The sequence below is a fragment of the Anomalospiza imberbis genome, chromosome 16, assembly GCF_031753505.1.
Source record: "Anomalospiza imberbis isolate Cuckoo-Finch-1a 21T00152 chromosome 16, ASM3175350v1, whole genome shotgun sequence".
Classification (NCBI taxonomy): domain Eukaryota; kingdom Metazoa; phylum Chordata; class Aves; order Passeriformes; family Viduidae; genus Anomalospiza; species Anomalospiza imberbis.
The window spans coordinates 9,968,117-9,995,142 of NC_089696.1; the positions used below are offsets into that span (position 1 = coordinate 9,968,117).

The window sequence follows — 27,026 nt, forward strand, 5'->3', positions numbered from 1 at the left end:
TTATGCAACCAGAGGCATTTCAGATATTAAGCCCAAAATGGCACATCATATCTAGCTATAAATACAGCAGCCAAGGAGGCAGGTGAACACTGCCATCCCTGAGGGACAGTCAGGCTCCGGACACAGGCATTTTTATGGAATTACACCTGCTAGTTCCACAGTGTAGCAAAGTACAAAGTGCTGTCTTCTTGGATATGTCAAAAGGGATTTTATAAGAAGCATGTTTTTCTGATAAATTACTTTTATTTTTCAAAATTGCTTCAGTTTAAAGTCACTAGCCACAACAATGACATTTTATTTTTAAATAATTTTCTAAATAATATTTTAGAAGGCAAATACTTAGTACTCAAACATAAACAATTTATAACTTATCTTTTTTTTTCACTTAAACTCAGCTCTTTACAGTAAAGTAAGTGAAACTTGGCAATATAGGGAAAAATGGAAAGGTACGTTATAAAGCTTATTGTATGCAATCAGGTTGATTGTTGGAGATGTAAACACTGACTATTAAAAGGAAAATACTTGATACAATGCAGAGAAAAATACAATCCTAATAATTCTCTAAAAATACATATAATAAAGTTATTTATTTGGACAAGATACTGTGCAAGTTATGCAAAACCTATTACAGTAATTAATGCAACACATTATTTATGGTTCTCCCACAATGTATGTATAAACCAGAAATCTCCAATCACATACTGGAAAGATCAACGGGTTCTTTTTTTTAACAGTAAAGCATCTTCAATCTTCATTCACATTTGGACTTGGAAACAGTGCTTTCCTTGGCATTAAATACCAAATATATTCCTTAAATACGTGCAAACATAAGTTTTACTTCTACAAATACAGTACTGAGACCACACCAAACTGCTCATCATATAAAAATAGCTTCATGTACAGTCACACACAGAAGAAATGAATGTAAACTGTCCAATTATGATAAATAAGTCAGGGAAAAAAGCTTTTGAGAATAGAACGTGGTTTCATGTTGGAAAAAGGGATGAATAAATCACTTACTCAAAATGAAGAGCAGAGCTTCATTCTGAACTGCCATCAGTGTACACTGGCAAACTCCACTGCTGTCAGTAATGCTGTTTTGCATTCCTACCACTGTAAAGTCAGAGTTTAAGACCTTCCCTGAACTTCTACAGTAGGAAAGCATAATTTGCAATGATCTGGAACACAGCCTCCAGAGTCTGGTGCCTTCCAGCCTCCTCAGGTAGGCATCTGTGTACCTCAATTGTCCCAGTTTCAGTTCAGCTGAAGACAGAACACGATTTCCCAGCGCCTGCAGTGACAGTTCAGAGCTGAGCCCCACTGACCAGGACTGGGCTCTCCAATGGCTCCCTGAAACCAGGGGTTCTGCTGCCTGACTAACACACTGTGAGCAAAGACAGCAAAAATTGGCCCTTCCTGGTAACTGCAGCCTAAGCCGAGTTGTGCAGAATTGGATTTTGCTGATGGGAGCAAGAACAGCCTGACCCAAGTCCATCCTTAGACATGGAGCCCTCCGGTGAGCAGAGCTCTGTGCATGTGTAAGGGCCTCTACAAACAGGATCAGCTGTGTTTGCCTGCATTCGTTCTAATTGAAACAACATCTTCAACAACATCTTCAGCTCAAAGATTAATCTCAAGGACAGCGTGCAAGATGTGTGAATACGAGAGAAATGTAGGGAGCATAAAAAAAAAGAAATGCAGGTATCATCGGCGCAGATATTCACATTTGCATGGTGTGTAAAGGGTCAGAAATACATTGTGGTTAAAAACCTTGCCTCCTTTGACAAAACTATGAACTCTATCAAGTCACATTTTACACAAGATGCATTAGAAGGATTCAGTATTTAAAATATCCCATTGCAAAGACCAGTTCAGTCAAACATATTAGCACAAAAATGTCAGGTTTTTCTCTCCAAGAAGTAGACACCTATTTCTTTTTAATCTATTGCCTACTGCTTGTTAGCAACAGGTAGATGGCAACAATTTAACAGTTAACAGAATTTCTGTCCAACTCTTGACTTTCTCTGACCATCAGAGGGGTCAGAGAGTGTTCTGTTTTCCCTTTAGTGTCCTCACCTTCTCCCTCCTTTGAAGCTGCCGGGTTTTCCTCGGTGGTGTCAGGCACAGCACCCCGAGATGCTTCTGTTGCATTTCCTCTGACTGTAATGTGCTCCCACCCACCCTGTGAAAAAGGGATACAGAAACTCAAAAGGAGGAACATCACCCTGTCAGTGCTGTATGTGATGTGATGCTTTATGTGCACTGCTAGTTTATTCATTTATTTCCTGTTCATGAGGAAAGTAATCCTGCTCTGGGATGAATCAGAAAAAAGTCTTCTTGTAAAGTGAAACAAAACACAGCAGACCTCCTTGACAGGGAGTTGCAGAGGTGGTAAACTTGAGGATTGTTCTTTATCACAGAGAACTGAGATAGTAGAGTCAGGCATTTATAACAGAGTCACTGCAGATGTTCCACCAACTTAAAAGGTGGCAAAACTTGAAATAGCCTTTCTCAAAACGTTGAGAATATTACAGGGTACAACAATGAGGAATAATAGTGTGCAGACCAGGAAGGAATCCACTTTATTTTAAATGGCTCTTACGCCACTAATTTTTCCATTGTAATTTTTAAATTACCTATTTAAAATGAATACTTATCAAATGCAAATAACTTCCCAGCTATGATTGCACAACCCATTATAATAACCTCAAAAAGGAACCTAAACCTGAAGGAAAATGTCTGTTTCCTGCAGGTATATCCAAGCTTTCTAATGCTGGCCAGCTGGGCAGGATGGCACTTCCCTCTCTCTGTGAGCCCACAGACAGTGGGATGTACAACTTCAGGCAGTTCTGTGCCCCCAGCACTTACCCCAATGCCATAATCCCAGGAGAGGCCTTTAGGTTCCAGGGGCTGGACACCAGTCCGGTGGCAGACGGTCCCACAGCTCAGGCTGTGGCTGCCCTGCACTTTGTCAGCTATCACCCACACCTCAAGGAAACAGAGAGAGGCAGTAAAATGTGCTGCTCTTCCCAGATGTGAAATCTCTGTCTGACCCCTTTCAAAAATCAGTTTTGTTCTTCAATAGGCTGAAAATGCTCTAATTTTTAGGCAGAGAGACACCCAAACAAACTACAGAGCAGTGCTATAATTAAAACATTTCCAGATAAGACTTGGCAGGAAAGAGATTAAATATATAAAAAGCCTTGTTAAAACATATAGCCTAGTTTAAAAAAAAGGAAAAAAAAAATAATGAGGCTTTTTGCAGCAGAGGGCTTGGCTGTATCGCTATTCCATTGGTATGATTTTATTTCTTGCTATCAGATTCCAGCATTTAGACCAACATTTTGTGCAATAAAGTTAAACAAAACTAAGGCTGAAGAACATTTAATTACTAAAGTATTTTCTACATAATTTTTAATGAACTCATGAGATACAAGGAAGCTTAATACACACCTGGTCCAGGGGCCCTACAGACATTTTACGGATATTATTTGAAACATGATCCCAGGTAGATCCTTGAGGGTAGCTGGGTGTGATTCCCTGCCGGTACCAGAGATTGCCTGTGAAACAAGGAGTGCTGGTTACAGCCCAGCATGGCTGTTTGTCTGAAGGGCTCTAAACAACATAAATCAGGAATTCATTCTTTCTGTGTTCCAGGGAAATGCAGTTTTGGCTGATGTGTTACAGAGATGGACAAAATGAAGTTCCCACTTTGGAATTTGTATTTCTATAGTTACTGCTTATAAAATATAGTAAATACTCTGTTTTGTAAAACTTCTTGGGGAAAACTGTTCATATAAGGAACTAGGCACTAGGAAACAAAAGCAAATGAGATTAAGGTCTCTGAATCTGGTGTTAAAGGATTGTTTCTTGTACAAAAGTGCTTCATAATTTATCTGTTTTGGAGCAGGATTCCAGACAAAACCCAGCCATGCAATTCTCTGACATTCATCTGTGTCTTCCCCCCCAGAGCACAGATGCTGGACTGTTGTTACCCAGGGCACTATCAGATATAACAACCAAGCCTTCAGAAGCAGTACTTAAGTGCACTGCTACTCCAAATCCTTCAGTATGAAATACTGCTCCCTTTGGAGCACCAGTATTCATCTGTCCAGTTCTAACGTAACCTCTCCTTTTTAAATCAGTCTGGTATAGACTGCTGTACTTTTTGCAGCACTAACAGTTTTTTAAATCCTTACCATTTTTATCCAAGACAAACACAGATGTTCGTCCTACCGAGACTTGCTTTAACTTCTGTTTTTGAGGTGAAGGGATATGGTACCAACAGTCACCTAAAGGTCACAAATCTTGAGTTAAGCATTGAAAAAACAGAATTAGGCTTGGAAATGTCTGCAGTTGAAATACATTGCTGTGCAGGAAGGCTGTGAAGGCACCCTTTGTATATTTTTAAGAGATTGTTTTTTACAAATGAACACTTTAAATTACACAAGCAAATAGCAAATTAACTGCTATAATTACTGTATTATTTGTGTGCACTGTTTTGCACAGCCATGGGAAAGGCCTCTGCAAAGCAGATTGGACTTTTTCAGACATGGCAGTGGAGTAGAGCAAAAGATAAAGTACAAGTTCTTACCTGCAGGTTTGTTTGGAGACACTGAACCCCGGTAGAAGGCAGAACCATCTCTAGCAATAGCCCACACTTGGTAAAATGCTCCAATGGAGATGGAAATGAAGGGCTGATCTGTTCCCACATGCAGCCAGGATGTTCCCTAACAAATCATGGGAGATGAATTGTGAAGCAGTTCTTAAAACCTCCATGACAAAATATTGTTGATTATTACCAAATGAGAAAAAAACAACATAGTGAAAAATATTCTGGAGAATAAATCTTACATAACTTTACAGAAACAAGGTTGCTGATCCTCAAAGATGTTTGGATATACAACTCTTCGAAAATAACTAAGTTGGACAATGAAGGGCCTTTTCTATTAAAATCACTGCATTTTAGGCATCTACATATCTCTGGACAGCTGGACTAGAGCCTTCTTTTTTTTTTTTAATTCTTCACAAAAATCAATGGGATTTCAAATTCCAGACACAGTATTCCAGTTCTCACTGCTGCACTGCTTTACAGATCAAGAAGGAAAAAAAATTCTTAAATATTTTTCAATTTCTTGTAGTTTTTCTCCAAATTCTACTAAAGTATTTTCTTAGATGTTTTTCCTGGTTTTTATCCTACTGGTATCAAGGCACTAGACTGGGACCATGCTTCACAGAGTCCATTCCTCAGCAATTCCTTTATTTAAGTGGGATACTCCTGTTATCAACCATTTCAAAAAACAAACAAAAAAAGAACAACTAAGCTGCCAGTGCAGAAAGTGGAAGTAAAACACTTCATGAGAAGATGGCCAGGAGCTGAGAGAGGCTCAGGTAGATTATGCAAGAGAAGCACTATTATAAGGAACGTGGGCAGCAAACTGTGCTACAGCTGATGGACAAGGACTTGCAAATCTGGGACACAAAGGGATGAAAAAAGAACAAGGTGTTTTGAGAGAGGGCCCTGTGTGATTGTATGTACTTGCATATTACATTGAATACATCAATAAGCAGTAAAAACAAACAGGGAGACTTACAGCTGGATTTTGCTGTGTCACTCCAAGCCTGCAGAGCACGTCTCCTTTGTCACTGATTGCCCACAGTGCTACTGTTTCTTCATCATCTGCATCTGAACTGGGAATTATGGAGATGTCCCACAGGGTAACAGGAGGCACTTCCAGCCATGGCCCGTTGGTGACTATCTTACATTTTCTGAAGCAGAAAAGACCCAAACCTGTCAGAAGTATATACTCTATTGGTTTCCCAGTCTATTTTTGACTTCCAGTCCTAAAGTCTTCATTAGGTAGTGCTTTTCATTAAGTATTAGTATTTTTTATTTGAAAGAGGTTTTTAACAATCAATCATGTTTTGCATCAGGTTTTGAAGTCTGAACTAATAATTTCTCAAAGTTTCTGTTGTTTGTTTGTTTTTTTTAAGTTACTTTATAAAACCAAGACCACCCAAGAAGTCTGCAACTGGTGCTGCACTGCTCCATAGCTCTCTCAGACTCACTGGGCAGCAGCAGGATAATGAATTGCAGAGAGAACTCCGCACCCAGCTCATTCCTTCCTCTGTCTTGATTAAAGGAATAACTTTACAATTCTTTTTTGGTTGGTCTGTTAAAAAGGTTATGTAGCATCTTGAGGTAGGCAGAGGTAAAGCAGCTCTAAATGATAGACTTGATAAGTCATGCTGGGACTTTGTGTACTATTTCTGTGGCAGTTGCACCAAAGTAGTGCTGTCAATTAGGGAAATTATGTTAGACTCTAGCATCACCACAATAATTTTGTGTATGAAGAATGTCCTAAAAACCATCAGGACATTTCTTTGTTTCCCAGTTCTGAAAAATCTGATCCAACCCTGAGTGGTTCCCTATTTGTTTTCAGTTTTCAATTGGTAGTTAAAAAAAGAGGAAGTATTTAGGCTAGAGGGTATTTCTCAAGTTGCTTCTTTTATTTCAAGTCACCATGTTGATTTACTGGGTTTGTTTTGCTGCATATCATGAAATAACACTTTTGATGCTTCAGAACCTCACTTCAAAGCTTTTTGTACAAGGGGCAAAATACTTTGTAGCATCAATACTAAACCCAGCAGTGTGCAAATTCACAGCAATTAAATAGCACAACTATTAGATGCTCTAGTATAGAAAGCACAGAAAAGCTGGAAAAACAGGGAGTGCACAGACTTCCCCAGCTTATAGAACATAGTGGCAGTTTGCTGTTCTCTGGGTTCCACCTGGACATTTCCTCTGGCTGAAATGGGGTTGGACTATCTGTGGCCCAGCACTCAGTATGTGGAATTCATAAGTTGAAACTATTAATATAAAAGGCCTATTACCAGCAGTTACAAGTGACCTATACCCAGTGTCTATTATTCCATTACCATAAGGAAAATCAGATATAGAGAAGAACTGTCTGACTTTTATCTACAGATCCCACAGTATCCAATAGGGTAACTATCCATAGGGACTTACAATGAGAGACATAATGCTAAAGGTCATCAGTTTCTCTGCTAGGTTATTTATTTCAGGTTTCTTTACTTTTATTTTTGTTGATTGGGATTTTGTTGACAAGACTCTTCATCTCATAACTAAAGTAGACTTAGTGAGTAATTAGCATTCAAGTTCAAAATTTATTTATACTGAGGTTCCTCACCTTGCCCAGCGCCTCCGTCGGACAAAGTCTTTCATTGTCTTGTGGCCATGGTAGGACCTGCCAAAACAGATTTAAACAATGTTCATGAGGATGTCAGAGCATCTCCAGTGTCAGTGCCAGTGCCTCCCTCTGCCCACCAGGAACAACTGCTGATTTTAAAGTTCTTCAAGTGACAGTTTGCCAAGTTCACCTTGCTGCCCTCCCTTCCTGCAAATATCAGCATGCCCACAAAAAGGGGGGAAATGAGGTAGTGTTGTGTCCCTGCCAAACCAGTTAATGTGCAAACCAGAAATGAGAAGGAGTGAGGACTGGAGTCTGGGATTTGGTAGAAGAGGAGTTTCCTTACGCTGGGAAGTCAGCTGCATACTGCCAGCCCTCCCGGTCCGTGCCGCCCGCCAGGCTGAAGTCGATGTACCAATCCGAGACCTGTGGGCAAAGGGGACACTGGGAGTAACACTCAACACCTAATGTATCATGAACACCTCTTCTTCTATTTACCTCCACCTTTTGGAGAGCAATGACTTGCCAGAAACCTTCTAATACTTGAAATACATACAGAGGTTCCCAAATCTTTTTAATTCAGTGGAAAAGTATCTAAGTCACATTAAACAAAACACCCCACTCAGTGCTTAACATTCTTTTGACCATGGAAGATTATTACTACCTATTAATGGGAAAAACGAGGTCAAATGTTACAACAAATCCCAGAAGAACATCTGGGCCCCTTGAACTCAAGTCTTATATCCTACTTGCTAAGCCCGGACTTCTGTGTAAAAAAATTTGTAAGACAAAACTTACCCAAGACCACTGTGGAGAAGGAGGCTTGGTGTTGGTCTTTGTACATTCCTGCAGGCCAGAGGCATCACTCCACATGTATCTGTCTGTGGGCAGACCTCTGTGGTGGTGGAACACAAGGAATGCAAGGTCATTTACAACAGGGAGTTTAAAAGGCGAGGGAAGAAAAGCCTTTTTGTAGCACTTCCTGCTTTCACACACAAAACACTGCCATCATTAATCTCTGTATTTAGAAATATCACATGAGTGATGAGCACAGTGGGAAAGAAGCTGTACAATTGCTTCCAGTTATAGCAAACTTGAGGACCATGTAAATGTTTCTCTGTAGAGTGATATTCCTCACTACCATTTAAAACTGGTATGTGAATGCCATATAATTGGATATGTATTTTTCTATACTTTTGGTCAAACATACTATTCAAGGACCCAGTGTATTTAGCACAATATGTATAGGAATATACAGATCCTAATAACTTTTCTGTCTGGCCTTAATAGTGAAAGATACTGCAAGTACACACACTTTGTGCAATCACAAAGCACAAATCTGTAACATTTTGCCATAATGACATTTTTGATAATTACAAATTAGAAAATTCAGAAACACTGCTCCTTCCATCACAGGTAAACTATGAATGTTGGAGAAGACTGAAGACAGAGTAAGTGTAATAACTCCTCTAAGCTAGAACAAAGCCCTTGTTTCATTTGACTGTAGTAAAGTAAAGAAATGCAATAAATTGAGTAAATAACCTGCTGCTGTATCCAGTGACAGGGTTCCACCGTTGGTTCTCATAGATGTAAACACTTTTCACATCTGACTGTGTGTAAATGTTATCAGCACTACTGGCCAGTCCTGTGAGGAATAAACAATGTGGATTAGAGTAAAGCTAAAGCTCAAAAGACATTACATTTTGAATTCCATCAGGCACTGATGATTCCATTTCTCACTGCCAAGCTGTACCTTGGATGAAGCCACCTCCATACCCGCCAGTGTAAAGCCAGGCTGTGTGGTCGTAGCCGATGCCCCACACCACGCCCCGGCTGTTGCTCTCTATCAGCCGCAGGTGGCCGCCCACCTGACGCCAGAACCTGCCAGGAAAGGACATTGTACTCAACACCACATCCTTCAGGGGTGTGTGCTTTCCCCACCAACAACCCAATAATCTTCAGCACAGGCAACCTTCTCTGCTCACTTGTCCAACCACTGTGCAATCTTCAAGTGAAAGCAGCTGCCAGTTGAAAGCATTTCCCTCGGAACAGCTCCCAGAAAGCAGATGGTATTGTTCTGCTTGAGGAGTTTGCAGTACCATATTGCCACAGTTGTCATAAAAACTGTTGAGAAACTACTCCTGGACTGCAGTGTCTATGGAAGACTGAGAATTTCAGATTTCTTGACCCAGATAGAACTGAAAGCTCAAATTATATTCCAATTACAGCGATTAGATTTACTTTCAGTTTAGGCTATCTCTTATGACATTAGAGATGCAATTAAAAAAATGGGATCTCAGTGAGAAAGGCTTTTGAAATCACAAGGATATCTCCAGCATCTAAGAATTAAAATATGATTTGGTGAATTTCATCATGTGCAATCATGAGTAGGAAGGCAGCCATTAACCCTGTCAGTGAGAGACATCTGCAGCGTACTACACACTCCAAGAGCCCATCAAAGGCACTGAACTGACAGGACATTCTTTGCTGGATGGCATCCCATGCAGAAAGAGCAGCTTCAGAAGCCTCTTACATTTGATCACATGGCATCAGCTGGGGTCCGGCCTCCAGTTCAGGACTTGGCTCACTAACAAAGATGTCTCCTTTACAAGTAACTGACCAAATGGCATGGTGAGAAGGAGGGCCTTGAATCCGTCTGCTTTCACAGCAAGACATGTTCAGCAAAGACAGCTACAAAACAAGAAGCAAAAAAAGCTTCCATTTACAGCGAGAACAAAAATTCCCATAGAGATGCTCAGTACTGTAAAACAAAATTTTACCTCTGCATGTTCTTGCAAATCAGCAAAGTGAATCTGCAGCTTTTTCTCAAAAGGCACTAGAATTCAGTGGTTCAGAAATTATTATATAACCACTGGAACTGCTGTGGTTTTCAGGAGCTGATCAGGATGAAGCATCTCTCAGGTCTGCCCCTGCTCCAGTGTATCTATGCCTGTCTGCCTGTACAAAAGACTCTCTGCAGCAATAAAAACAGAGAATGGTTCTTCTACCAATGCAGAAGAACACTATAACTTAATTCAACTCCTAGCTCATTCCTACCCTGATCTATATCCAGAGATAGGAAGAGAATGTAAAGCAATATTGGTGTTGCTGCGGATAACTGCAGCACCAGAAAGCAAACGGACTTCAGAGGAGATAACAAGCCTCAGGTGCCTCTAAGTAAGTTTTACCAGATGGTTTAAATACATAAACTTAAAAAACAGATGAGTAGCCTCAAGAGTTTAAATGTAATTCTGACATTTCAGAGACTGGCTTCTAAGTTTACTTGCAGATACAGACAGCTTGAAGTGAGAGATGCCCAGAATTACCCAGTCATGCATTTCTTGCTCTGTTGCGGCTGCCAGGCGGATTGGCCATCGCTGCTTTGTCCTCTCAGGTGTGTACAATGCAAAGGAATGCTTGGCTTCATTCAGCACTTCAACTATAATGGTCACTTCATTCAGGAACACGTGGATGTACTAAGACAAGAGAAAAAAAAAACCTGTGACTAAGGCAAACCTTCCACAGAGCCAGCATTTTTGCAGTTCAGGTCTACAAACAAGGCATTCCTGCCAAGGACAGCAAAGAATCAATTCTTGGCACAGAGGGAATGGGACTCCACTTCCAGTCTCACCCTACCTCTGATTCCTATTACCTGCAGGCATTAACCCTACTTGGGAAGACCCTGTCCAGCCAAGCTGGGCTCTTCACAATCAAGAACACTTTGAATTTCCAGAAGGATTCCTAATTAGTGCAGAACTGATGGTTTAAACAATGTGAGTGGTTTGTGATTGGGTATTTCTGACACAGCATTAACACAGCTCAGAAAAGCCTGCGGTTTGCTGGTACCTGGGGTTGCCTTTGAATTAGTTGCCAAACCTCAGAACAGAGAGTGCCATAATTTGCCTCCTTTAAAGAAATTGTTTCCCTTTCAGAGGCTTCTCTTTGCCAAAAGCAGCTCTCCCAGGGGTCTGCAGCTGGACACACCTTTTTCTCCTCATGGTACATGTAATAGATGAACAGGATGCTGTCACGCATCCCATCACTCCCAGTGAACTGCTCCAGTGCAACTCGAACGTCCATCCACTTATGAGGCTTCCAGTTCCTCCACCACTGCAAGGCTCCAGTTTTAACCCAAACTGACTGCAAGGCAAACACAAAAGGAATAAAGAAACTGCATGACTCATTTTCTTTCTCCCGAATGCTGTTTTTGTGCCCACAAGTTGTGTCTGTTGCAGGTTAGTCTGTATCACACCTCATCACACATTCATACACCTGTATCACACATTCCCATACAGAGTGTTCCAGAGCATGAGAACTCGTAAAAGTGGATAAAAAGATACTCAAGTAGCACGTGTACAACAGTAGTAACATTTTTACCCTGCAAGAATGCAGTAGCACACAGGTAGTAACTGACTCAAGTTTGCTCTTGTTATAACACAACCTCTCTTTGGAATTTAAAGGCTTTTGACACAATTTTTTTCAACTTGATTAAACCTCTGGACTCGAAGTGTTTTAATCAAATAATTCTAGATGTCATTTGGCAATTAGCAATGAAGGGATCAACAATATGAATTAATCTGAAAAGAGCCAAGGAGTCATAACAAAGGGAACATCAAACAAAACTGCTGCTATTTACGTGCTGCCATTGACGTTTGCATCATTTATTTACGCAAGTTAAATTAGTCCTAATGGCCACAAGAGAGGGAAGCTCACCTCCTTGAGTCACTGTTTCAATTAAGATGCCTCATCTTGTGGTGGAATAATTCATACAATGTTCTGCTGTTGCAACCATTTCTCTGAGGATTTGAAGTCTCACAGTACCCAAATAATGCTGACCAATGCTTTGTTTCTTCCTAAATAAAACTCTCTGGTAATGCTTTTAGATGAACACTGCTGCTCTATGTTTGACAAGTCGTTAATTTCCCACAGGGAGCTCAGATTTAAATAATCCAGGAAAGTTGTCATAGACAGAAATAGGGGTGAGAATATAAAGCTGACAGTAAGCTCAAATCAGTATGTCAGAAATGTATTATTGATTACAGATGTGTTTAGAAGATAAGAGATAAATGTCCTCCCTGCTTACCTGCTCAATAGCCTGCTCATAGTGCCTGAAATTCTCCAGTTCCCGCTTTGTCCTTTCACTGAGCTGCTGAAAAATCTGCTTCCTCCACGCTGCTGTCTGTGCAGGAGTGATGGACAGGGACAGAGACTGTACAGACGATGACAAACCTGGGGCAGAACCAAACCCAATAAACTCCAGTGAGTTTTGAGTACAGTTCTGTGAAAGGTAAAACACGGCGCTCCTTTGAACACCAGACTGGATCAACCCAGTCTAACACCATTTTTATAATGATTATAATTTGGAATCAGTGTATTACAGCCAAACTTTGTAAATGATGCATGGAAATAGGATCACTAGATGATTATAGAGAAGCTGTTAAAGCCATAACCTTGTAAAAATGAGAGTTTTGTCATTGAACTGCAAGATAATTAGATAATATATTACATCACAAGTTAGACTGTTAAATACTGGGATGCCACAGTTTATGGTTTATTTTACCCATTTCAATAGGAATGGCAGAGTGAGGCAGTTACTGCCAGCATCTGCACCTCCCAAGAGAGCCCTTTTCACTCCTTCCTGTTACTGCTCAGTGATATTATGTGTTTTGCCCGAAGCTGCAGTTTCAGTACAGTTAAAAATGAGATGTAGATCCACCACAGATTACTTTGCAAAATTGTTACAGGAACTCAAGAGAAAATATCACTTTTACATTTATTTATCTCAAGCCCAAAGTGCTCTGCAGCTAAATACTGCAGCACTATGCTCAGACATTAACCTATTAACAAACTGCAGTAAGAGAAAGTGGGTTAGCACAAGTTTTGCACCATGGCTTTGGTCAGAAAAAACAAACCAACATTTTTCTTAAAGAGCGTATTGAGCTGTGACTGGAACTGGGGTGTGCTGTGGTGACTGGCCAGTACCTGATGGAGCAGTGAACCACTTCAGTGGGCTGTGCAGATCTACCAGACAGCCTCCCCCAGACACCCAGGCCCACAGTGGGTGCTCATCGGCTCCGTACTGGTCTTCAGCTCCCACCGAGAACGCGCCCAGGGAAGAGAGGCTGGATGTGTCTGCAAAGCTGCTGACAGACAGCACTGGATGCTTCTGAGCCTCCTTCAAGTCAATGTTTATCCACTGCAGTTCTGCAGAAGGATTTGGGTTTCCAGGAGGTTTATTCATTTCGAGGTTATCTTTGTCATTACTAGGTGAAGCAGCAGTGGCTTCTCCTTGCTCAGAGTGCAGAGGATCCACAGGCAGCCGTGCAGATGTTTCAGCCTGGCTGGCTGGGCCATTCCCAGCGGCTGCAGCTCCCAGCAGGGCAGTGCTGGCAGGGCTCGTGGGCACGCCGGGGAGCTCTGTATCAGAGGAAGGATCTGCATCACCCTGAATGACCGCGCTTGTTTGGTTCTGAATATCATCAGTAAAGAAACAGCCAGCACTGAAGGACAAATAGATAATTAATTATCATCCAAAGCATTGTAAATCAGCACAGGCCTTAGATTGCAGACACACAGAAAATGACTTAGTGTTTCACTGCAGGACAGAAACAGCAGACTTCTCTTTTAAATGTCAAATTCTCTCATCAGAGGAACGAGTCCAACACAAACCTGGCAAACTGGTCTAGTAAATCTGAAACATAGGAAGGAATTTTATTGATCTTTTCAAACAATTCATGGTGTTGGCTGCCTACAACTCTCAGGAAAACACATCCCATTTTCTGAATATGAAATAGCAAATAGGATTTCTTATTAGCTTTATGATTTGTCTTTGCCAAAGGGAACTTCTCAGCACACTGGCTCAAACAAGTCAGATCCATTGGCATGTGTGGTACAGCCCAGAGGTCAGCAGGCAGGGGGAGTAACTGATTTAACCTCTCTAGGAAAATAAACATTCAGTGACACTCAGGAAGAGTAATTCCTAAGTGGAGTTGACACTACTTCATGGTATTTCATAAACAACATCTTCTCTTATTAGAGACTAGTTCCAGATAGCGATAGTAAAGCCCAGAGGAACATGCTTTACTGCAGGCAGTGAATTCCAATGTGGGAGCTTCAGATTCTTCTCTGAGTCCAACAACTGCTGCTTATTGTTAATTTTAATGGCAAAAATGCAATTGCCTTTTGGCATACATAATGATTAGAGATGTCTTCCCCACTCCTCCTTGTCTGTACCCCTTGAATGTAAAGAAATATCTCCTAGCATTGAAACCCTTGCTGTTCAAAGTCTTGAGGAGGTATTTCATGAAGTACCTGAGCAGACTTGTTGAGCTCCCAGTCTGAGATCTGTCACTCTCTCTGCCAGACACAATTGCCTTCCATGTCTTCCCACTGAGCTCACTTGGTGTGACACCTTGACGAAAATAAATCGCTCTGTCATCGCAGCCGATTCCCCAGACCTAGAGGGAAAAGGGCTTGGTGAAGGAAGTGGCTTGGAATGCAGGAGGTATCAGATACAAAAAAAGGTGCAGTGGTGCAGAATTGAGCACAGGAAACTGCTGGACACAGCATTTTCCTTTTGTGTTCTTCCATAATGCTGACACTGTAGATGCAGAACAAAACTCTGGACCAAAACCAGTCTGCACCTCCCTGTGCCATACGAGACAGGTGCTGGCTGTCACCTTCAGGTGCAGAATTGCAGAATTCAGCCACTTTCCCTCCCAGCAGTTTAGGGCCAGGGCCCCTTTGTCCAGCCAGCCCTACTGGCACTGCTGAGAGCCCTCACCAGGTGTGAACAGCTCCTGCACTAGAAGGAACACACCCCTGAGAGGTAACAGTCCCCTTTAGAGAGGAATGTAAATACCCTCTCAGCTGCTCCCCAGCTCTCTTACCTGGTTGTTTAAGCCTACAGTTACCATCATCATTTCTCCAACCATTTCAATCCAACTTGTCCCACAAGGATTATGTGAGTTCACTCCTCTTCTAAACCACACCTACAACAACAACAGAAAGTCGAAAATTTTCTCCTTCTGCTCTAGCAGGAATTTAGTTTCTTTAGTGGATTAATCTTAATCTTCTTAATCTTTAACACTGACTTGCCACATTGTCTTAAGAAGTCAATTACTTCCTTGATTCTTTATCAGATAAAGATAAAGCAATTCACTCAATAGTACCCACATTATGTGTCCACCTGCAGCCAGAAAAGCCAAAAAAGGAGACTTTTTTATAGGACTTTCTGTGACAGAGTTAGTTTTTATGCTCTTGGAGAAATACTTTCTATTACTACCACCATGTAGGCTATTTTTGATCACTCTGAATGGGCTTCTAAATACTGTTCTTATATTCAAACCCTAGAAGCAGGGCTGCCAGAGGGAACTGTCGGGGGGATGTCTTTAGCAGTACAGCTCTTTAAATTGTCTCCCCTTAGATCTGACTTTACCAATCAGAAAGTGTCTGTGGACTGGGCACCTGGAAGGAGTTCCCTCTGTCTGCAGCATATATCCATATAGTCATAGTAGCAAGCAGCTCCCTTAGAAGCTGTTGGTTGAATCCCATAACATCAGGATGCTTGACTGCCCTGTGGCAGATCTGAAGGAAAATGCACCAGCTTATCTCCATTTATTACAGTGGATTTATGTGGCAGATGGAGCAGGCTGGGCACAGCCTGTTACCATGGCTCAGCTGACAAGCAGTGACTCACTACAGCAGAGAAACTCAACAAACTGCTGCACAAGCACAGAGTTCAGGCCTGGCTTTGAATTCAGTGTGAAGGAGCAGGGAGTGGGAGTCCGTGATCTTTGTGGATCCCTTCCAACTTAAGGCATTTCATCATTCTAAGTTAAAACTCCAGTAAGAAAGTAATCACACATCCACATAAGAGATATCCCACCTAATTAAATACCAAAACCCCCACATTAAAAGACTGATGAAGAGGGAACAGTTGCAGTAGGAAGATTAAAAAAAATAGCATCATGCAGGACAGTGTAGATGAGAATACTCCCCCTGCTGCTTTTGATGGAAAATTCAGTCCTTGTGGAAACAGGAGTCACTTCAATTTTGATGCTTAATATCCCTTAGAAGAGGCTCCTCATCCAATCCCCACCAACATCCCCATCCATCTGCCAAATCTGTCTGACTTGGGTTTACAAAATTCCTTCCAAAAGAAAAGCAAAAAAGCCTTCCTTAAATCCCACTCAACTATCAGAAACCACAGAGCATTCCCATAACAGCAAGGGGAACTAGAATTCCCCAAACCATGGGGATAGAGAGTTCAAATCACCAATGCTTCCTATGCAAGATACACCCCTGTTTGAGAGCAGCAGACAGGGAAAGGGAAGAAAAAAGCAAAAGCAGAATGGGAGCCCTCTTACTTTTCTATCCTTTGTAACACACCACACCACATCAACACCCACGGAGACGTGCATGATCCCATTCTCAGAGCTTGGAGACTCCACAGTACTCCAGGAAATTCCTGCAAAGACAGAACCCATAAGGTACTGTAGGTTAGTTTCTTATTCAACACTATACAAATCAAAGGGGTTTCCAGCCAGATTTAACAAACTTTACCTTGAGGGTTATTCCTATCAATTCCTTCTCTCACAATAGCTTGCCCTTCCCAGAGAGTTGCCCAAAGGAGGTCATAGGGTCCACAGCTGATCTGTACAACTTCACCAGGAGTGGTGACTAAGGACCACGTGGAACCTTCTGGATTGTGATGGCAGACATTTTCTCTGTACCATACCTAGACAAGTTTAAAAAAACAAAAACAAATGAAATAAGGAAAAATTATCACTACAACAATGAAACCATTGAGACAAGAGTAAAGACAAACTGGAAAGAACAGTTCTCCTTTAACAAGAGGATTGTTTTATGTAGCGTATGGCACTCTGACCTTTAAAGGTACGTTTTTTTAAATATTGATTATGCAGTTGAAGCTATTTCCTTATGTACTAAGGGAGGAGGCTGTTCTACAGAACCGCTTTTATCATGGAACTACATCTGGATTGGGTACAGTAAACTATTGCTACAAGTTCTGTGTGTATTTCAACATTTAAACCAATTCAGTGTATTTCAGGGCATGTTATATAAAACAAGAGTGAACAAATACATAACACAAAAATGTTACTGTTAGCTCAGAGCCTGGCCTCACTTTCACTGAACAGAGCTTGTCACAATATGGGGGAGAAAATCCATTCTCTGTGCAGCCTTTGGTGACATTCAGCCACTTGCTAGTCTTGGACTGCAATTTTCTGTAGATCACAGTCAAAACAGGAAGGTCAAACATAGAAAGCATCCTGTGGCAGTCATACGAATGCTCCACAGCATGACTGCTGAGTGCTAAATCTTCATCTTCAGGAATACTTTATTTCCCCAGGGACTTTCACTTGGGAAATAAAAGCATTTTACAATGGCAGTCAAGTAAGCCTGTAGACTGGGATGCTTGTCTAGGACTTCTAGAAAGCATGAGGAATAGGGAGTTTTATTTTAAACAATGTAACCAAGATTGCTTGCCTCTCCAGGCAGTGCCAGATGTGGCTGAAAGCTCAGGCTACCTGTTAAAAGTATTACATTCTGAGACCTCAAGTTACAAATTGTCTAGACACAAAGGAATATTAGATACATGCTGGAAGGATGAAGGAAGAAAAGAAAGATCTTCACAGGACTGAGCAAAAGAGGAGACCCCATGGGAGGCCTAAAACCAACAACAACCAAGAAAGATGTATAGTTTTCAATAGAAAATAAAATGAAAACATTTCAGAGCTGGATGCCACATTACCAGGTCAGGAGATGATCACTTTCCAATCAGTAAGTCTTTGAAAACCATTTTGTAAACTCTTGAATCATCCCTGTCTCTCCACCCCAAAGGCACAGCACAATGCTTTACCAGAACCTTTGTCAGGTTTTAAGGCTCCTTCTCCTGGTTCCCAGCACCACAGTCAGCATTCTGAGCATTTTTCAAGATATAATATACTACTACTCAGCCACAGTTTTTAAGATTCACCTGTTCATAGAGGTTAAAGGCTTCCATGAAACAACAGCTCTGGAAGTACTAAGCCTTTCCATTTAGAACACAAGTTGTTACATAATGTAGTCCCAAAGCAGCTTTTCATCCTCTGCCAGATGCACAAGCAGAACATTTCCTTACCAGTATAAGACAATAACAACCCTGCCTTGCTATACAGGTATTTAACTCCTTTTAACTAGTAATTTTTATTAGAAAACTTAGGGAACACACACGTACCCTTCCTTGCAAAGAAACTGCCCACACTGACAGGCGGCCGAGAGGCTCGTCCGTGATCTCCCATCCTCCAATGGAGATGTCATTGAAAGGGTCTGGCAGCTGGTCTGGTTCATCATGGGACACAATCTGGAGCAAAGGGAAGGAAGGTTGAGGAGAGGAGACACTGCAAACAGGTGACTTGGCTGGTGGCATAACTTGTGTCTTGCAGATTGGTCATATATCACTTCCTAGAGTGGCTGAACATGGAGATTCTCCCTCTCATTCAAGGCCTCCATATGCAGGGAGGGGAAATGCTGCCAAGGCAGCATGGAGAAGTCTGTGTTTTGCACCTTAACTAAAGGAAGTTTTTATTCACAGAACAGTGCATATAGAATTGGAAAGCTGAAAGATCACAAATTACAAATTTTGAATGTTCTTAGAATGAAACAACAATTATTAAAGAACAGTTATTTACACAGATAAAGGACATAGCTTGTGAATTATGCAAGGCAGGTATCACCTTGAATGAGAGTGCTTTGTCACAAAACCAAAGGAAGTTAAAAAGTTGATCTGAAATTCGCAAAGGAGGTGAGCATCCATCTCTAATTGCTTCACCATAAGATTTGGCACTTTATTACCACAGGTTTCTATGAAAAATCCCAGCTTTTCATTTATGCTTACAAGAATAGCAAGTTGGAAGTGAAGGAATCCAAGTCCAGCCTACAGAGAAGTCATAAAAAATTAACTTCCCTGCACTTCTAATTGATTATTTCAGACAATCAGTTTATTTAATGTTTAAAAGACATCCAGAACCTTTGCCCAAACGTCCCGTGATTTGTATCTCCTGTATCTGATCCATCTCCTGCGTCTGACACAAGAATTCCATCTCTTATCCTTTGTGTAGGTGCTGGGGAAGTCTATGGCATAAGTCCAGCCCTGCAAACAGAGGTTTTCTTGTATGAAAAACAGGATCAAGGGAAAGCTTGAAGTCATAACTCAGAACAATTCTGCACAAGAGTCACAGCACAAGTCACTCTGTGTGTCTCTAGAGCCCTGATTAACAGATCAGCTAATTCCATGAATGATTTATGAATCATGCCCAAATTCCTCTGGGTGATATACACAGAACAAACAAGACACAGTAAAACATTTTACTTTCTTCATAGTAAAGACCTTAAATAACAATGGCATCCAGTTGCCAGGATTTCGTGGCCTGATCAAAAGAAAAAAGCTTCTATAGAAGCTCCTATAGACTTCAAAAGCCTTCAAACAAGATCCTTCTTTCTGTTGTATTAGAGTTGAGCTATTTCCCAGAAAGAAGTATCTATGGCAGGTTTTATTTTTACAGACTTTTTTACACTTCTATAACAGAGTAAGGATTCCCAGAATAGACCTCTTTTTGGTATTGTTCACCTACCCCTTTCTCTGTTGGTTCCCCTCCAATATTTTCATCCACATACCAGTCAGACTCCCACTCCCAGTGTGGTGAAGGCAGTGTGAAACTATCAAGCTGCTGGTGTTTTAGCCCGCTCACATCACTCCACTGCCAGCGGTCACTGGGCAGTAATTTCTCACAAAAGCCACCAACTGGATTCCAGCGCTGCCAGAAATAATAAATAAAGTATTTTGTTTGAGATCACATTATCTCGTTGCACATCTACAGGGAGTCATGGCACGTTTCTTATTTTCTGCAGTAGAAGAGGAATAAATTCCTGGGGTGAATGAGAAAGTGTTCACTCCATGAGCCCCTCCCTGACACAGCCTTTGGAGTGGAGGGAGCTTTTTTAAGGACCAAAGAAGGGCTGACTGCAGAGCTTGTTCCAACCAAGTCATTTTCAGCTACATAAATAGGACCATCTGATGCTATATTTCACCAGGCACTGGGCTTTTTTCTTTGGTGATGTATGGCACCATGACACTGCAGCATTAGGGTAATGCTGAATGGATGGCCTTGGTATCTCTAATCTACTCCCAGAGAAAGATGATTCATATCTTGTCAGCACTAGAAAAACAGCACTGCCTCTGCCAGGAACGGTGTTGAGAGCACTGTATCAGCAAATCTCCCCTGGATCTTATATTTTTTCCCTAATCTGTGTTAAATCAGTTATAGAACTGATAACACAAGGATTTTCACCAATACTGTCATTTCCCCCCCCCCCAACTCCTACGTAATATAGAAATACTGTATTAGATTTAAATTATTAGAATGACTGTATTATACTGTATATAGAAAATCTGTGCTGTAATAGTCTTACATTTTAGGGCACATGGAAAATGAGTGGTGCAAAATCTGTCTATAATTTTTACACAAAATATTATTTGTTGTCACTAGAAATCTGGCTAAATTGCCTTGCACATTATCTGCAAACTACTTCAGTTTAATTTCATCGTTGCTAGCTCTTGTAGAGTATTTCTTTTTGTGCTTTCTAGTATTTTGTTTTTCATTTTTTATTACCTAGAACAAACAAAATGAAAGTTTTAAAGTAGCAAATAAAATTTTAAATTTTGCATTTTTAAGGAACATGTTTACACAATAAAAGGAACATACTTAAATGGCTGTTTCAATATGAAATAATGAATAAAATTAATTTGTTGAACTTTTGCCCATGCAAGTAAGTTAATGTCTCGTCCCAATTTATATTCATTCCATTGCCCATTAGAAATCAGAGAAATGTGCTCAAGAAAATCCATCAATTTTGTCTCCCAATTTACTTTTGGTTAACTTACAACCAAATTTGATAAATTTCCTTTAAAATACTGTTTTGAAGACATTATTTTGAAGTGCATCAGATAGAAAGGATCACCTTAACACTTCTCTGCAAAGAAGTTGGAAACATTGTACTTTAATGGAAAGTTATGCCTTTATTAGAGAAGACTTTGGAGCACTAAGAAGTAGCATTGTTTAAAGAATTATATATTTCTGATAATATATTATCAGAATATATTACCATATATAATATATTTCTGATCTTAGTTGCCTGGAAGTCACATGGGACATTTTCTTTAGGGGATTGTGTATTTGTCACTAAGGAAAGGAGAAATGGAAACCACTCAGTGAAAAGGGTGAATGCTCCAGTCTGAAGTGGCTCACACAGAACGGGCTGGAGTTCACACTGGCATTGCTTTTTCAAGGAGCAGGGAAGTGTAACTCCTTTGGGAATTTAAATACTACAAGAATAACCTGGCATTTGGCACATATATGTACCCTTCAGAAACTTCTGATAAAAAATGAAAACAAATAAAACTGATCAATCCTCCTGTGAGAAGAACACAGCAAGACAGCTAATGTAGGATGTGCTGTCAGTCCAAGCAGTGGCTGTATGAGAGAAGTACTGTACCTGTCATACCTGGTTCTCATAGGTTTCCTCCTGGTATCTGATGGGAACATCTCCTGAGAACACGTAGGTGTACACTTGATGGTCACAGGCTATTCCCCAGCAGCACTGTTTGACAGCAGAGACCCGCTTGAATTCCAGCTGTGTGTCCTTACAGAGCTCCCAGTACTGGCCAACAGTAGAGAGAGTGTAAACCCTCCCAAAAATGTCAACAGCCCACAAAAGGGAACTGGGCATGGCCATATCTGAAAGGCAAAAACAAGGTTATTACTGGAAATGATGTGTGCAAAAATGGATCTTGACTCTACTGCAGAGCAGTCATGCTCTGAGCCATCACCAGTCAAATTAAAATAAAGATGTAAGGGATGATTTTTTAAAAAGAGCCTGTGCAAAGCTGGCAGCCAGATCTCTTTGTCAGAGCTGTGCAGCCAACACCTCTCAGATGTCCCTGAAAAGCCATAAGAAAGACCTTTCTACCAGAGCTTTCTACTGTGCATCCTACAAGAGCTCAGAAATAAACAGGACAGCTCTGGCAGGCTGGGTTCAGACATCAGTTCCGAACTGGGATGAAGCAGCACAGACCACTTCATAGCAGGCAGCTCCGCTCTCAGGATCTGCTAATGCTGGTGGTGCCAAACACCCTGCTCATCTCAGCTCCACAAAGCCTTGATACCCCTGATCCCTCCTTCTCAGCCTCCTCTCAGTGTAACAACATACCTAAACAGGTACAAAGGCAAGGATGTGAAAGGGAGCTTCTCCAGAAGCACACATCTGGTTTTAAACCATGGACATACTGCCTGCTTCTGCCAGGAAACCTCTTTCAAAGCACTCTGGATCAGATCCAACTTTAGGATCTTTATACGTAGGTGTGATGAATTTAAGTACACACAGAGCATGGTTTGGCAGCAGAGAGCTGGTTGAGCTCCTTTCTGGTTTTATCACATAATAACCTGTCATTTTCTGAGCACTGCAGCCCTGCCCTTCTCAGAGGGGTGAGGCAGGTGCACATCAGTCCTTTCAGAAGTCAAGAAAGGCCAGTGTATTTCTGTCACTTGACCTTCTGGGTGCCATCAAAACAGACAAATTTTGGTAGTTTGACAGTCAGAATTGCTAATGAATGTTTTGAACTTTGGCTTCAGCTCCTTTAACTATGCAGTAGGAAACTGGGAGAGGAAAGGTAGAAAAGTGGACTCAGATTGTAGTCAATGTGGAACACTGCTTCTTTGCTGTCAAATGGCAACTCTGCTTTTAACACAAGAGCTTAAGGAGAGCTGCCTGCCTGCTTTCTGATAAAAGAGGTGGCACACAGGGATTGACTTGCACTCTGTATGTGAATGGCAGTGGTGAAAGTGTGGAGAATCTCACACAGCTGGGTCAGTGTCAAAGAACAGCACGGGAAATTCCCCTGGGAACCCAGGGAGAATATATCAAGGACTCTTTGCTTCATAGAATTGCTGCTGCTGAGTACCTAAAAACCTGGATCCAACAGGTGAAGAACAGGTAACAGTGATAAGAAAACACATAGCAGCAGAGAATGAGTGATACCAGGGGAAGGTTGTGAGCAAAATTCTCCTATTAGCTGTAGCATAACAAAGATGAATCCTCTGGTTTTCACCATTTTTCCCTCTTTATTGCTGGGACTTTGAAGGCATGAATCTTTGTCTCTTCTTGGATTAGCCATTTACCTTTTTTATATCCTCCTATAATGGAGTACAGAAGGACATAACATGGAGTAATGGAAGAAAGTGAAGAGGAGGTGAAAATTAGTGTGTGTATCACTGGGAAAATAAAGGCTGTGAAGATAACCCTTCAGTATTAGCACTGAAAATTCTCCAAAGCAGTTTTTATAACAGAAGAAAATATTATGCACTTCTTAAGTAACCAGAATATCAGAGAGTCTGGAGTGAAGGAAGCTTTATAGATAATGCAACAATGACAGCTACCTAGCCAGATAACAAAGAAAAGCGATGCTTGGGTCTCTTAAAGATGGGCAAAGATAAAAATGAAAGCCTGTACCTGGAACAACAGTCCAGGCAAGCAGAAAAGTACCTGAACAGTTCAGGAAAATTCCAAAGATTATGAAGTTAAGAAAAACATAGATGGGACAATTAAAATAATGCAGGCTAATGCAACTGGTTTAAAATACTCAAGGCAGCCAAGACAAATGAGAGTTTCTACATATTCTTCCATCTGAACTTTTGAGACAGTGTTTGGGGAATCATGGGGAAATCCCAAATGCATTTGGGATTATAAACTTTAAAGACTTCTCTTTAGGCCCCTTTGCACTGGCTGTGCTGCAGAAGATGAAGACATATTGCCCAAATTTGAAGGATGCTCAGTGCTGGTGGCTTATGTGCTTTTCAGTGAAGGCAGAAATTGTCAGGTATTCTCAGGGGCCTGGAAAAAACCTGATCTGCTGAATTATTCCTCACCCTGCAGCTCAGCCAAATAATTTTGGATAGAACTAAAATGCTTAAATGAAGAAAACATATTGGTAATTAAAATTTCCAGTGGCCTGGCATATCATTGATTGCTACAGAATTCAAGAAAAATATCCCAACTCTTTGCACATAATAAAAGCAACGATGTTCCTCGGGAGAACAGGGCCCTGTCCCCGAGTTCAGGCCGTGGCGGTGGCAGGGTGTGAATCACCCCAAGACTCGAAGTGTTCCAAGGCTCACTGCGCACACATTTCTCCTCCGTGTCGCACGAACCGAGCGGGGACTCCTCCGGTACCCCCGTCCAGCTCGGAGCCCGCGGGGATCCCAGAGCGCTCCACAGACGCGGCAAGGCGCACACCGCGCCCGGCAGCCCCGCACGGGGCCCTCCGGCCGGGCATTAAGGCCGGATCGGCTTAGGAACCGTGCGGAGCTGCGGCGCCACCGGCCTCGAGCGGCCCCGGGCCGGGCTCGGCCCCGCTCCCCCGGGGCGGCCCCGGGCCGGGCTCGGCCCCGCTCCCCCGGGGCGGCCCCGGGCCGGGCTCGGCCCCGCTCCCCCGGGGCGGCCCCGGGCCGGGCACGGCCCCGCTCCCCCGGGGCGGCCCCGGGCCGGGCACGGCCCCGCTCCCCCGGGGCGGCCCCGGGCCGGGCTCGGCCCCGCTCCCCCGGGGCGGCCCCGGCCCCGCTCCCCGCGGGGCTCCGCCGGCGGCGGCGCGACACGAAACGCCCCGGGTGCCCCCCACGCCCTCCCCGCGGGGGCTGCGCGGAGACGCCGGCACCTGCCCGCGGCTCCGCCAAGCTCCCGACGGCGCTGGAGCCGCTGGGAAGGGCGGCAGGGGCCCGACCTCCACCCACCCTTCCCTGCCCGGCCCGGCACCGGCCCGCGGGCAGCGAGCGGCGCTGCCCCGGCCCGGCCCCGGGCTCGCCCCTCACCTGCCTCCCGCCGCCCGGCGCCGCTCCCGGCGGAAGGAGCCGCCGCGCCCCGGCAGGGCGGCCCCGCGGAGCCGCGGCCGGCGGAGAGCGCCGCGCCCACACCGGCTCCGAGCGCCGCCGCCATTGGCGCGGGCCGGGCGCGTCACGGCCGGGGCGGCGGGGCCGGGACCGCGGGGCTCCGCCGGGGCCCGGCTTGGGAGGCTCCTGCGGGAGCTCCAGGGAGGGCGACAGAGCTGAGCAAGGGACTGGAGCGGATCTCATGAGGGAAGGCTGAGGGACCTGGGCCTGTTCGGACTCGAAGACAGGCGACTGAGAGGGGACCTCATCCATGAGTAGGAATATCGAAAGGCAGGTGTCGAGAGGATGGAGCCAGGCTCTGCTCGGTGGTGCCGGGCAATAGAACAAGAGACAGCGGGCAGAAACTTATACAGGACGTTCCACCTGAACAGGAGGAAGAGCAGCTTTCCCGTGCAGTGACCGAGCACTGGAACAGACTGCCCAGAGAGGCGTGGAGTTTCCTGCACTCAAGATACTCAAGGACTGGCTGAACGCCGTCCTGTGCCATGCGCTCTACAACGACCCTGCTTGAGCAGGAAGGCTGAACAGATGCGCCACTGTGGTGCCTTCCAGCCTGACCCATTCTGTGATTGCCATGAGCTGCTGTGACTCGTGCAGGCAGAGCCCATCCGTCTGTCTGGCTGCTTGGCGTGAGCAGTGGCTGCAGCTGGAGTGAGGAAAACCAGCCTTTGCCTGGAGTTGCCCTTTGCCATCAGTAAATGCCGTGCTGGAGGTGTAAGGAAGGAGGTGGCCTTTCCTGTCACAATCTATGGCAGTGCAGTAGGAGCACGGTAGCAATCCTCCTTCCCTGGGTGACACCAAAGGTGCTGCTTAACATTTATTGCAGGGTATCACACACCTGCCCTGCTGCAAATGATAACCTTTGAAACTGCTTGCTTGTACATCTCAGCTTTTGCCGTCACATTCCAGTTCATTTTGAAGTGAGACAGCAAATCTATCAAGATAGGCAAGTACTTTTCCAGGCCTGTCCATTCAAATATCTGAACCAAAACATCCCAGACCTTCATATGCCTTGCAGGCCAGTACAGGAGTTGAAAAAGCATTGCAGATCTCTTTCAAGGGGAACTGGCTGATCTGTTGTGAGGCTTTCCTGAGGAGTTTCTAGTTGCTGGTTAAGGAGAACACATCTGCCTTGCTCCAGTCCTGTGCGCTGCGGGTTCAGATGGTTTTGGTGTGCAGAGGGTTGTGGTTTGGAGGGTTGATGCACACATGACATTCTCTAGAATGATTCCTGTGTGGGGCAAAGCCATCCAGTCTGGGTTGTTTCCTGCTGAGCCCCCAGGACACTTGACTCACTGCAGTGGTTTGGTCACTTGCACAAACTGGGGCCTACCTGAATGCAGAATTTTTGCTCTCTAGTAGGGTTTTGATTATTTGATCATTGTAGCAAAACGTATTTATCAGACCAAGTACAGTTTAGATCTTAGAAAATTTGCTTTGCAAGATTTTCAGTGGTTGTGACTCTGATACAATTGTGTACTCAATCCCGTGGCCACTATTAGCAGGTGGAAACAAGATTTTAGTTGTTTTCCATGGGAACTAGAGTGCAGAAGAATTTATGGGGAATTTCCTGGGGTTTTTTTTACAGTTTGGATTTTGAACTGCAGTCTATAATCTTACAGGATGGCAGCAAAAATGACTGGATATGCAAGATGTTTGCACAATAAGCCATTTACAACCAGTACATTTTTCCCCTAGTTATTTTAAGGAGCACATTACATGTGAAACCAAGCAAGTGCTCTCCATAACACTGGCAGCACGTGCCTTCTGTGTGGTCAGTGGCTCTGCTACACTGTACTTTGATGTAGAAGTC

The 27,026-nt window shown here is 43.1% G+C and overlaps 2 protein-coding genes across 3 annotated transcripts in view; one reads left to right on the forward strand and one right to left on the reverse strand.

The window, feature by feature from the left end:
• Positions 1-19,224, forward strand: part of LMTK2 (lemur tyrosine kinase 2) — a 67,326-nt gene extending 48,102 nt beyond the window's left edge. The window contains exon 16 of one of the 2 annotated variants that reach the window (XM_068206986.1): positions 17,729-19,224. The gene's annotated coding sequence lies outside the window, so the exon portion shown is untranslated. Of the gene's footprint in view, positions 1-8,627; positions 9,483-17,728 lie in introns of those variants that run through there. The other variant, XM_068206987.1, reaches the window with a different exon arrangement.
• Positions 569-25,293, reverse strand: TECPR1 (tectonin beta-propeller repeat containing 1). Its single transcript, XM_068206988.1, has 25 exons — positions 25,136-25,293; positions 21,777-22,009; positions 19,847-20,029; positions 19,243-19,365; positions 18,451-18,576; positions 16,776-16,950; positions 16,580-16,680; positions 15,101-15,202; positions 14,523-14,668; positions 13,194-13,711; positions 12,295-12,440; positions 11,196-11,351; positions 10,538-10,687; positions 9,745-9,902; positions 8,965-9,092; positions 8,754-8,856; positions 8,010-8,106; positions 7,558-7,637; positions 7,212-7,268; positions 5,595-5,769; positions 4,595-4,730; positions 4,200-4,292; positions 3,454-3,560; positions 2,869-2,988; positions 569-2,182 (listed from the first exon to the last, which is right to left on the reverse strand). The coding sequence occupies exons 1-25, from the start codon at positions 25,257-25,259 to the stop codon at positions 1,985-1,987; spliced, it is 3,735 nt and encodes a 1,244-aa protein (XP_068063089.1). The 5' UTR covers positions 25,260-25,293; the 3' UTR covers positions 569-1,984.
• Positions 25,294-27,026: the final 1,733 nt, after the last annotated feature.

Bases quoted from the DNA above. Each gene is read 5' to 3' on its own strand.
- TECPR1 (XM_068206988.1), bottom strand. From the start codon at position 25,259: ATGGCGGCGGCGCTCGGAGCCGGTGTGGGCGCGGCGCTCTCCGCCGGC. The intron at 14,669-15,100 runs GTAAGAGAGCTG...TTTTCCCTCTAG, and splicing joins CTGTAGGCTTAAACAACCAG to GTCTGGGGAATCGGCTGCGA. The intron at 7,269-7,557 runs GTAAGGAAACTC...CTGTTTTGGCAG, and splicing joins TATGCAGCTGACTTCCCAGC to GTCCTACCATGGCCACAAGA.